Here is a 12,449-nt window from a genome sequence, read left to right as displayed (position 1 = left end):
GGGAAGTCAATCAAAATGTGTTTGATTTATTTGACTGAGGAGAAAAGTTTCTACACCCTCAAGCACTGAAAGCAGCTGAGTTTATTTTCACATGACCTCAGGGTTCCAAGATTGAAGGGTGCAGATAAACAAAAAGGAAACTCATTATTTTCAGTTCATCTTATGGTGATGGGCAGATTTTTAACTAATTGGAATAGTAGATGAATAATAATCCCAAGTGATTTTTTTTCCTGTGTTGCATAAAAGATAACTTTCATGTTTGACCAAAAATAATGACATTTTTCAGTTAAATGAATTTTCATTGTGAGTGAAGTGGCCTCGGGCATGGGGATAGATAATGCAGGACCCCTCAGGAGGTGGTGATCTCTACTACTGCACTCAGAAGGCTAAGTGCCAGACGTCAAGGAGATCCTCCATTCTTGTTCCACTCTCCCCCAGGCTGATACTTGGAATGCCTTCCTTAGAAGTATGTCTTTGAACGTTTTACATTGAAATGCTTCTGGAAGGGGAAAGATTTACCAGTACCTTCCCAGGGAAAGCAGCAAATACATGACCTTCCTGTTTTCCCTTCACAGCAGCTCTTGGTAATCAACCTCAGATTTCTTCCCAGTATGCTCTGTTTCCAGAATCTTCTCTCTGGCACAGCTGTCCAGGAAGCCATTCCAAATTGATTCAATAGAACATGAAAGTTGACACCTACTTGACACTCCTAATTTTAATCTTATGTGAATGAGTTTATTAAATCAGCAAATTTTTCAGAGTGAGAAAGGAAAGAAAGTATCGTTTCTGGATTGGAAGAAGAGAAGTCACCATTAAAGGGGGTTTTCTGGGTATTGCGAGGCAAGCACTCTACCAACTGAGCTATTTCCCCAGCCCTATCAATAGCCTTTTAAAGAGAAAGAGGTCTCATATATCTACTGCTAAATGCCGTATACCATTATTAGCTTTTTTTTGGATTAATTTTGCCATGTTTTCCTTCACAGCAGCTTTGGAAAGGAGGTGAGAAGGGTGAGAAAGGGAGAGAGAGGTCTCAATTGTACCTTAGAGGAAAGTAAGCTTCCATGACTTGAAATGACTTGTCCAAAGTTAAAGTGCAAAGCTGTGACACAGATCTCAAGTCCCTGTCTTTCCAAAGCTGTGACACAGAACTCAAGTCCCTGTCTTTCCAGTGTACACTGCAATTTTATACATAGTTTCCAGAATTACATAGAATTAGACCAAAATGCATGTCCTAAGAATCTTCTCCCGGTAACCTACATTTTTCAGGCCAGACTCCTTAGCAACAAAATTCAACATTAATTTAAATGGACTAAGAACTAAAATTTCTACTTGTTCAATCTTTGTTATTTTAACCTGGTGAACAATAACACAGTTCCCTGAAGATGATAAAAAAAAAAAATCCAGATATTTTCCCAGTCTCAATCATTTGAACTTAAATTTTCCTTGTGGGTTTTCTTCTGTGATATTTTACTATTCATGTTTGTGGTTAAATTGTCTAATTCATTGCATATGTTCATCTGACAAAATTAACTGAAATGGTTGGAGGAGAGAGATCTTGCTATAAATATCCCAACGTGGCTCAAGAAATAATATCATTGAGGATGGCACAACCAATGATTTTTAGCAAGTACAGTAGCCTTATAGATACAATTGCTAAGTTATTGATTAGATCAGATATAGATAGATGATAGATATGTGTGTGTGTGTGTGTGTGTGTGTATCAGACATAAAACTGATTATGTATTGGGTCATTTTGAATATTCCTAATAAGTATGGGGTCAGTCCTTTTATCTTTAAGTTAACCTTCTGAGAGACAATTTCAGCATCCATTTCCAATCAGGAATAGCAAACCTATTTTTATAGTGAGTCTTCTGTAATGTCATGCTGTTGTTTAAGAAAGTTAGTGAAGGCTGGGGCTGTAGCTCAGTGGCAGAGCACTTGCCTCCCATGTGTGAGGCACTGGGTTTGATCTTAGCACCATATAAAAATAAACAAATAAAGGCATTCTGTCCATCTTTAACAACCATTTTTTTAAAAAAAAGTCAGTGGGTATTCATTGAGTGCCAACCTACTGTGTGCTTATGTCATACCTCAATACTAGTGAGAATGCTAAAGGAAAAATGACAGCCAATGTTGCTTAGTGTTGAGAAACCTAGGGAAAGCTTCCACGACCCCTGTTCCCCCTGCCATGCACAGCCACAGTGTGCTGGGCAGCATCTCTGATGTGATCTCCCACAGCTCACATGCATCCTCTAGTGCTCTTATTAATAATAAGTCCATGCCACTTATTAGGGGCCAGACCGCCTGTCATCCATTTCACAGTAATTCATTTAATTCTCTCTATATACCTAGAAAGTAGCCACTCCATTTTATAGTACAGAAATTGCTAGTACTGTTCTGCATCAGAGTATTTAAGCTATACTTAGGTCTGAGCTAGAAATTCTTGTAATCCAGGTAGGAGCAGGTACATGTTCTAATAGAAGGATGCAGTGTGATTGATAAGAAAGAATCTGGTAAATCTTCGAAAGAGTAAATAGAACCAGATATGTGACTGGTTATGGACACTGAGGAGAGGGGACATGCCAAAGAGCCCCAAAGGTCACTAACTGATCAAATGATGGCGCGCCCCCAGGCAGTGGGGTATTTGAGATGGGAAGCAGTTTAGGGGAAGTGGTCAGGAGTTCAGCTTTGATCTGACTCATCAAGGTGATGAAGTCAACTCCAAATTGATTGGTATAACCTACAGATGTGGTGAAAGAGCAAAACAGTGTAGCATGGTGGTCAGGTCTAGGATATAGAATGAAAACCTCTAGTTTCAGTGTTGGCACTTCCATGACCCTGTGTGCTCTTATCCAAACCTGTTTTCTTACCTGTTACTGGGTTCCTATTATAATCAACAAAAGAAAATTTAGAGTTAAGGTGAGATACCAAAGGTTAGACAGCTAATGAAAGGCAGATTCCAGGTCATAAACCTAAATGAACTATCTTTTAAAATGTGTAATCTGATTGCTATCTATTCTGGGAGAAAATAATAATCACATTCTTAAGTCAAAGCTAATAAGACCCTATCATGTCATCCAAATTAAGACACTTTGAGTAAAAGTGGGTGCTATTAATAAATACATTAAAAAGACAGGCTTTCTGGTGCAATTGTGGGAGTCCAGGAAAGGAGTACAAATGATTACATTACTTGCAGCCACCAGAAGAGATACTTTTGAGATCCTGTTTGTGAAACCACAGGTATGGTTTCCAATTTTGAATAAACATAATTCAGGGTGGAAGAGGGTATATTCAGGATGTATTTTCCAGCTGGGCTCCTTTGTATACAATGATTAGTCTCCTCTCATCTCTATCTCAGCAGTGTTCCTCACCCCACAACTATCCCTTGTCCCACATATGACACTCAAGCCACTGTGATTATTCAGTTGTTTAGAAGGAAAAGGGGTGACTTCATTGCATTAATACATCTGGTCTTGTTTCCGTTGTCTGATATTTGCTCATTGCTGATTGCTGCCTGGTAGTTGCTCCGCTCTGCTGCTGATTGGTCTGCTGGCATAAAGTACCATGAAGAGTCCATCCATGCTGCTTACATCTATGTGATAGAGAACAGCAAGCACTATATCTACATTGAAGTAAGTCCTGCTCATGTCACACATTGTGCAAAACTGCCTGCCCAGAAATGTCACCGAGAACACAGGTTCAGGACCTGCCATATTAATATGTGTCTATAGAACTGTGAAGAGTGCTGGAGAACTGCTAATTCCCATCACCTGACTATTGATCTCCCCTGAAATTCACTCTGCATTGTCATTGACTCAAGTGTATAATGGGGGTCTCCCAAATCCATGTTATTAAAATGTGTCAACTCACTGTAATATTGTTTGCCAAAAATATCCCAACATGAATGTGTCAGTTTGTGGCTTGGTTGGAGGGCTGAGATGTGAGGCATGTGCTATTTTTGGTCAGCACACATATAGAGAGACATAGTAGCTAAAGAGACCATGCAATGTCACTGGTTTGGGGATGTTGGACTATGGAGAGTACAGGGAAATGAACATGGAAAAGGAAGATGTGAGATTGTTAAAGGCAGGAACCACCTTCTTCAATCCTCTGTGACCTACCATTCATTAGAAAGGGGTTTCAGATCCCAGAGTTTGTGTGCAGAGTATATGAGAAAATCTGGGAACACTGAGTTTAGTCTGGGAACTTTAATTGCACTTCAAAGTGGACATAAAAATAGTTCAGGGCACTTGGAAAACCCTGAGAAAATAAAAAGTCCCAATAATGGAAAAAATACATCAGAGTTCATCTCCCTTATTCTAACTTTTTTTTCCTATTGAATAAAATGGTGAAAGGGCGGTGGATGAGCAGGAGAGAATCATTCTAGCCCTATTTTCTTTCTCCTTGAGTGCTTGCCTGCTCCCTCTGCATACTGTGACAATTCATTAAAGGCAAACAGCAAAGAATTGGAGGCTTATTTATTTTGCAGGCCTGGAGAAAGGAAAGGCTAATTTAAAATATTAGCAGGCTAAATGCAAAATGATATCCTGACTGGGATCATGACATAAAGAACATTAGTGGGAAAATTAGTGAACTCTGTACAAAGTCTAGAGGATAGTAATGCCATTAGTACTACTGCCTTTGACAGTTGTACCATAGTAATTTAAGATGCTAAAGCTGGCTCACTCTTTTTTAGTAGTTTTCATGTTGCCTTTTTTAAAACACTAGCATGGCATTAAATGGTGTCAGTAGTGTCATGTAGGTACACATGGTAATGCCATGTAGGTACACATGATCTTGGACATGGGCCAGGTTGACACTCCTCTAGTCTAGGTAAGGTAGCATTCACTGTACTCCTCCAAAAAGAAAAGAAGTAAAGGACACAACATGTGGCCAGTCTGTGTTCACAGCTGTGGAGGAATACTAAACTCCTTTGTATTATGAATTAAGAAAACAAAAACATGGTTTAGTTGCCATTGGGATTTCATTTGCTTAATGCCCTACAGCAAACCACAGTCTCAAATGAGTTCCTGCACAGTGTCTTCTTATAAGTTTTTCTTCTCCTGAGGCATTTTGCAGATTTGTGTACTTTAAGTGTAAACATTTGTGAGTCATAAAAATGATAATGCTACAAACAGAGGGTAATCATATTTTGAGTTATTGCTTATAAATCTTCATACCTCGAGATGATTAACAAATATTGCTTCAAGATGATTGTCCTTAGAAATTACAGTTGCATTATAAGAATCTGGATTCTATTTGAACACATAATATTTACATTTAATTTTTGACATCCCCTTATGCAGCAACAAAATCTTTTCCACCATTATGATGATAATGCCATAGCTGAGTTTCTAGTAATAGTTTTAAAGGATGTTTTATAGATGCATGAATACCAGAACTACTTAGAGAACTATTTCTTTTTCCATTTTATTAGTATATTTTATGTATAAAATGTATATATTATATAAGAATATACATACAACGTACTAACAAAAGAAATTTGAAAATCCTTAAAATAGAAGTTCAGGAATAATCAGAGGACCCATCCTCCAAAAAAGAGAGAGAGAGAGAGAGAGAGACAGAAAACATGAAAGTAAATTCAAGGAAATAATGGAGAAAGGTGTAGAGAATTAGATCTGTAGTCTACCTTGTTAAAAAAAAAAGTAAATTTAGCATGAGACAGGATGTTTATCAATATAGAATTTTTAATCATGAGCATTTATATAAAATGTGAATCTGAAAAAAAAACCCTAACTCTGGAATATTCTATGTTCTAAGAATGTAATTTAAAAGTTTGAGGGTGAAGTACCAGTGCAGCCTGCCTCTTGAGGAGGGTGTTCTTAGTAATCAAGGACCTAGACTGTGCATGAGACCCAGAGTCAGATGGTTGTGCTTTGATTCTGTGTCATTTGCTTTCCCAATGTGATCAGAACACAGCTGCTGTGTGACACACTTTTTTAAAAGTACAAATGTCATTTTTATTGACTACATTTTCCTTAGACTATATGTAAACTACTAAGAAAGGAATGCCTTCATGATGGCCCCTTTTTTTCCTCACAGAACCAATTTTTCATAAGCTGTGCTGATGACAAAGTAGTATTCAACAAAATAGGCGATGCTATCGCCCAGCGGATCCTGAAAGCTCACAGGTAATGTTTTGACTTTTATTTGGGGGAAGTTGTTGATGCAGATGTCCTTATTTCCTATGAACATGACTTTTCAAAGCCCATTTTTAAAGGGCTGTCATTTCCTGTAAACTTGAATGTGGTCCAGCCAGTGGTAGGTTGTTGTTTGCTTTAATCTGAGTCACTAAGAATTTTTGAGTCCATTTTGGTGGGACAAATAGGATGTCCAGTCATTTTTTCCTGGCCACACTCTTTCCCATGCATGAGATTTGTGGTTTGATTTATTTAATAGCAGACAGTGATCTATGTTCACTTATAAACAAAGCAAAATAAACATCTTTGCCATGGATTATATTTAAATTCTTGTTCCCATCTGTCTTATGTCTTCAGCTCATGGGATTATTCCTTAAATAATAGTTTTATTGAGATAGAATCCACATCCTAAGTAACCACCCGCTTAAAAACTGTATAGTGTACCAATCTTTAGTATATTTATAGAGTTGCACAACCATCACCTAATCAATTTTAGAATATTTTCATCATTCCAGGAAAAATAATGCCTTTTGGTAGTCATCACTTGTTGCTTTCTTTCCTGAGCCCCCTTAAAATTCCCAAATCTACTTTTGTTTTTTGTAGATGTGCCAACATGAGCATTTCCTATAAATGGAATCATTTAATATATTGTCTTTTATGAGTGATTTCTTATAGCTCATCTATGTCATAACGTATCAGTGTTTTCATCTCTTTTTATTGCCAGCTACTATTTCATTCTATGGATATAACACATTTTATTTGTCCATTTGGCTGCCATGAATAACATTGTTATAGATGTTCTGTACTAGGCTTTTTCTTTTGCTTTGTTTTAGAGATTCACTGTGGTATGTACATTACGTACATAGAAGAGTTCGGTCAGATTCATTCCAACATTTTTCACTTTTCTGACCCTCTTCCCTCCTTCTTCTACTCCACTCTCTCTTCGATTTTTTATGGGATTCCCTTTCCCCCCTTTTTCTTTTGCTTCCCCCTCCCCTCATTGTGGTCTCACTTCTGCATGTCTGAGACACCTTTAGTGGTTTTATGCAAATATGTTTTTGTTTCTCTAGGGGTAAAATTGCTGGGTCATAATGGTAACTCTCTGACATTTTAAGGAACTGGCAGACCATCTTCCAAAGCAGCTATACCACTTTACATTCCTACAGTGTATGAGCTTCAATTTCGCTATATCATTATAAATTCTTATTATCTCTCTTTCCATTATAGTTATTCTAGTAGGTATGAAATAGCATCCCAATACAGTTTTAATTTGAATTTCTCTAATGATTAATGATGTTAAGCATCTTTTTGTGTTTATTGACCATATACGTATTACACAGCTATCTTGCCCATTTTTATTGAGTTATTTGACTTTTTATTGTGGAATTGCCAGTTCTTTAAATATTCTAAATACAAGTCCAATATAGGATACATGATTTTCAAGTATTTTTTCCCATTCCATGGGGTTTTTTTTTTACTTTCTTGATGATATTGTTTGAAACATAGACATTTTAATATTGATGAAGCCCAAGTTATCATTTTTTTATTTTCTAAGAATGATCAATGGGGTTGTGGCTCAGTAGCAGAGCACTTACCTTGCATAGGTGAGGCACTGGTTTCAATCCTTAGTACCACATAAAAATAAATAAACAGGGGCCAGGGTTGTGGCTCAGGGGTAGAACACTTGCCTAGCATGTGTGAGGCACTGGGTTTGATCTTTGGCACCACATAAAACTGAAAAAATAAAATAAAATAAAGGCATTGTGTCCATCTACAACTAAAAAGAAAATAAAACAAATAATCAAAATAAAGATATTATGTCCATGTAAAACTAAAAAATATTTTTAAAAAGAATAATCAGGATCATGAAAATTTATGCCTGTTTTCTTCTTATAACTTTGTAGTTTTAGCTTATATATCTTTGATTCATTTTGAATTATTTTGTGTATATGGTGTGAATTAGGGGTTCATCTTCATTTCTTTGCCTGTGGATGTGGAGTTGTCCCAGCTTTACTTGTTGAAAAGATCTTGAATTGTCTTAGTATCTGAGAGTATTTCTTTATATGGCTGATTTTAGCTCTATGTAAAAGTAGCAGCATAAGAAAGCAAAACCATTTGTTTCATTAGTTTAAGTCATTGAATGCATCAGTGAAGAAATTAATTAAACATGTTATAAATACATATGTATTTATACATATTTGGGGATTAAAACATTTTTTTTACTTCTACTGTCGTGTTGTACCTTGATAACTTTCTTTCATATATTATGTGGTTATTTTTAGCTTAAAAATATAACTAACTCTCAATATTTTATATGATTCGTAGTTTATATTTCAGCATGATCTTGCTGAATCTTCACAAATAATCATGATAGTAGGTTATATAGCCATTGCTGTTTTTCTCATTGCTGCTCCCATTTTAAGAATTAAAAATTGAGATTCAGGAGGTTGTATGAATTGTCTAGGCCACTAACAGCCTTAGGCAAAACCAGCTTTGAGCCCATCCTCGCACTTTTTTGACCCAGTGACTCCCCAACGCCATGTAACCCTAATTCATAAGCGGTTAGTTATTTACGTAGGCAAGTGGATTGGTCCTCTGTTTTTTTCCCCCACTTTGACCACTCATTAGATGCAGGCTGACCCCAAGGGGACAACCTTGAGTGAGGCAGGTCCCTTTGGCCTATGGAGGGCAACAACTGGAGAAAGTCAGAGGCCAACCTCTTAGCAGCTGAGTGGTTGGCTGGGTTGATCCTACGGTGAGGGGTTATAGGCAGCAACTATAGTATCCACCCCATACTACAGGGTGCATAGTGGATCTTACCCTTGACTGCTCATTGAGATCACCTTTGGACCTTTACAAAATTACAAAGAGCTAGACTCAACTCTAAGCTTACTGTACCATAATTTCCAGGAAGAGGGGTGCAGTCACCTGAATTTTATAATGCTCCAAAGATGACTGCAGGACATGACTACGATTGTTTTGTCTCATCTAGAAGAGCCAGACACAGCTATAAATATTAATGGTGGCCTGTGTTTTAAAGGTGACCTTTATGCCTTGCCTTCTCATATGCTTTTAAAAGAGATTCCCCATAGGATCTATTTCTGAAATGACTTAAAAACAGCCTTGTTTATAGTTAAACATCCATGTACATCCAGAGATTTCTTGCATTCTTGCCAGCTTTCCAATTTTATGGGGTAATTTATGTTTAATTTATAAATTTGCATTATTTTTCTATCAACTCTTGCATTTTGTTGATGCAGGTGCATCTGCTTTATTTATGAAGCACATTTGGTAAAGAAAAAATGTTAGGAAATTAGAGTTAGTCACAGACATACATTAAGCTGACAAATGAGTTCATTGAGCTGAGCAGCACATCATGAATTCTGGAACTGTAATCAGCTAATAAGTAGAGAAAGAGGCACTTGAGTTATTATTATTTCCCTATAAGTGTGTGGTATAATGAGAACCAGTGAAATTTGTTTTTAAGGGTTTGGGAGCCTGAAAGAATATTTTTCTTTGCCATATTAATTTGTCTCTAAAAATCTGGACTTCTTCGAAAATCATAAAATGCTAGCATTTCAGGGTGGGAAGGAACTTTAAAACATTTTCTAATCCCAAGAGCTGCTCCTGAAAGAAAAAAAATTCTGTGATGAAAGAGTATGGTAAGTTGTAGATGATATCTCATGCTTGGAGGTTCACAGGGCACATTAAAGACTGGCAACTTCAAACTTTCCTTGTAGAAAATTGGATATGAGTGCATCCTATTTCAAATTAGTTGTATGTTATCAAGCTCTGATTTCTCAACAGTCTCACTTTCTTTAACAATTTCAAACTGGCACAAGTCTTACACATGCAGATTTTCAGTGGACGCACACACACACACCATGAAAACACATTTTCTCCTTTTCTCTTCATTTTCACAGTATTGTTCCTCTTCTGTGGTAATTGCCACTGTAAAACATTTTTTCACTTAATATCTTGAATGCTGTGAGCTTGTAATTCTTAGGCAAGGTCAAAGCCGAGTTTTAAAGCTCATCCTGCTGGCTACCTGCAGTGGGATATCTCCTTTTCACTAATTAGAGGTCTGGACATGTCATCTCCAAGCTTACCCCCTCTTCTCTCATAGAGTTCTCTGTTTTCTGCTCTTCTGAGACAGAAATTCCCTGCCAAAGTCACATTCTTAGCAACAAGTATAATTTTGGCTGTTGAAGAATCCACTACAGCACATAGCAGACAGAGGGAAATGACAGCAGTCAGCCAGGCCTGACCAAGGAATGCAGATCCTCTTCCAGGTCCCTCCCACCCGAATCTTATGTTGCCAAATCCCTCAACTGGTCTGAGTCTTTCTTTTTCTGTCAGTGTTGGAATCTAGACTCACACCAGTTCCCTTAAGCAATTTTTTCGCTCCCCTCACTTCCTTCTGGTTCCTTCTTGATAGCCATAATTCTTTATAGAAACTGGTTTTTACAAAGCCTCCCTGTTCTGATCCATGACCCAGAGTTTGAACTAAGAGCATCAGGGAAATCACTACAGAAAACATGTCTGATCAAATAAGGAAAAGAGTCTTAGAGTTGAGACCAGCTCCCCATCCACTTCAAATCCATCTTAGATAGCTCAAATGAGACTGGAAGTCAGGAAGGGGAAATCTAACCCATTATCTAAAATCAACTGTTTCATCCTATGTTTGAATAAGTCAAAAGACAGAACAGGGCCAGCTGATCCAGATAGAAACATTTTAAAAACACTGTGTGCCATGAACAAATGGCTTCTGAGGATAATCTCAGATCTTTACTTAAAGAAACTTGACGCGTATCATTTTTCTGCACTGGTAGAAAGTCGGGAAGTGTGACAGTATATTTCATATTGTGATCACCAAAAAGTTGACATATACAATGAAATTAGCACTTAATGTCTCTGTGTTTTTATAGTAAATTGCATTTTAAAATACATTATTAAGCTCTATGAAAAATATTTAGTTGTTAAAATTGCTCAAATCCCGCCATGGTTCTTGTAACTGTGAAAGAGCTACGGTTTGCCCATAAGTAGGAAGTCTGAGGAATACCCTCTAAGGAATCTAAAATTATTGGGGTGTCACATATTTGGAGACCTAGGTTCTCTCCAACTCTGTTATCCACAGATATGTGACATTTTGAGTGTATCTGGTTGTTTTTCAAACACTCTGTTTCTTCACCAACAAAGAGAATGATAATATCATACATATGAAGATACATGAACGTAGTCTGTAAATTGTTAAGTATCAAATGAAAGAAATTATCATAATTCCAGGACATTTATCATCTGGAAATATGTTTTGCACTGCTGATGCAAATAAAGATTAGCAACATTTGAATCAGAATTAATAATTAGGCTAGAAACAGAAATGTTTTAATTAAAGAGATCTTTAATTATTATTTGTTTTAAATCCTTGAGTGGATATGAAGAATAAGAAAACCTTGCTTTGGTTTCTTACCTCTGGCTCTTGTGCAGGTGTAGGAATGTGATGGAAACACTTGTGTTGCTGGGGATATAACCCAGGGCCTTGTGCATTCTGGGCAAGCTCTCTACCACTGAGTGACATCCCACTTCAGTTGAGATGTGTCCTGTCTGAAATTATAGCAGATCATTCCTCAGAGTCCATTTTTGGATTTCCCCATCATTGATTTGATAATACACTCCCCAAAATTATAAGGTAAAAGGTATTCTGAAGCATGAGTTCAATTTTGTTTTAATGTTAGACACTATACACTTTGTTGTTCTTGGAAGCTTCCTAATTGTAATCACTGGTTGTTAATTAAATAGAAATGTTACCAAATTGTTTTTGAGTCTTTCCGTATAATAGGTGCTTGACATGTCTTGCTTCATCTAATCTTGAATAAAGGTTGGATGCAGAATTATCCCCATTCTACAGATGAGGCAGCTGAAGCCAGGTGACGTTTGTTAACCTCCCCCAAGTCATATGGCTATGGAATGGGAACAGCTAGCTGCAAACTAGATCTTCAGTTTATACTTTTCACCTGTAAATTAAAAAACAAAAAAAAACTTCTTTCCTGTCAAGGAACATAGAAATTCTCTATTGTTAAGCTTCCCGGAAATCTATGAGAGAGAGATTTTATCTCAATATTTTAAAATCAGATCAGTGTTTTATTTTTTAAGGTAATTGCTTGATAGATTTTAAAAATCTCTTAGGTTTAAAGAACATCTATATCCCATAATTTCCACATCCTATAATTTTGTCCCAAACTGAAAAGACCTGTTGGGCATGTTACAGAAGCACTATCTTAAAGAAAT

General features: G+C 36.9%; 1 protein-coding gene across 1 annotated transcript in view; it reads left to right on the top strand.

Annotated features, from left to right (window-relative positions):
- The window catches only part of Pld1 (phospholipase D1), a 200,727-nt gene that overhangs the window by 146,260 nt on the left and 42,018 nt on the right, over positions 1–12,449 (top strand). The window contains exons 20-21 of the mRNA XM_026395005.2: positions 3,522–3,632; positions 6,064–6,152. Of these exons, the coding sequence (XP_026250790.1) occupies positions 3,522–3,632; positions 6,064–6,152 (200 nt within the window). The remainder of the gene's footprint in view (positions 1–3,521; positions 3,633–6,063; positions 6,153–12,449) is intronic.

This window comes from Urocitellus parryii, chromosome 2 (assembly GCF_045843805.1).
Source record: "Urocitellus parryii isolate mUroPar1 chromosome 2, mUroPar1.hap1, whole genome shotgun sequence".
NCBI lineage: Eukaryota > Metazoa > Chordata > Mammalia > Rodentia > Sciuridae > Urocitellus > Urocitellus parryii.
Note: the sequence above shows the minus strand (reverse complement) of the source record. Positions and strands in the feature narration are given on the sequence as shown.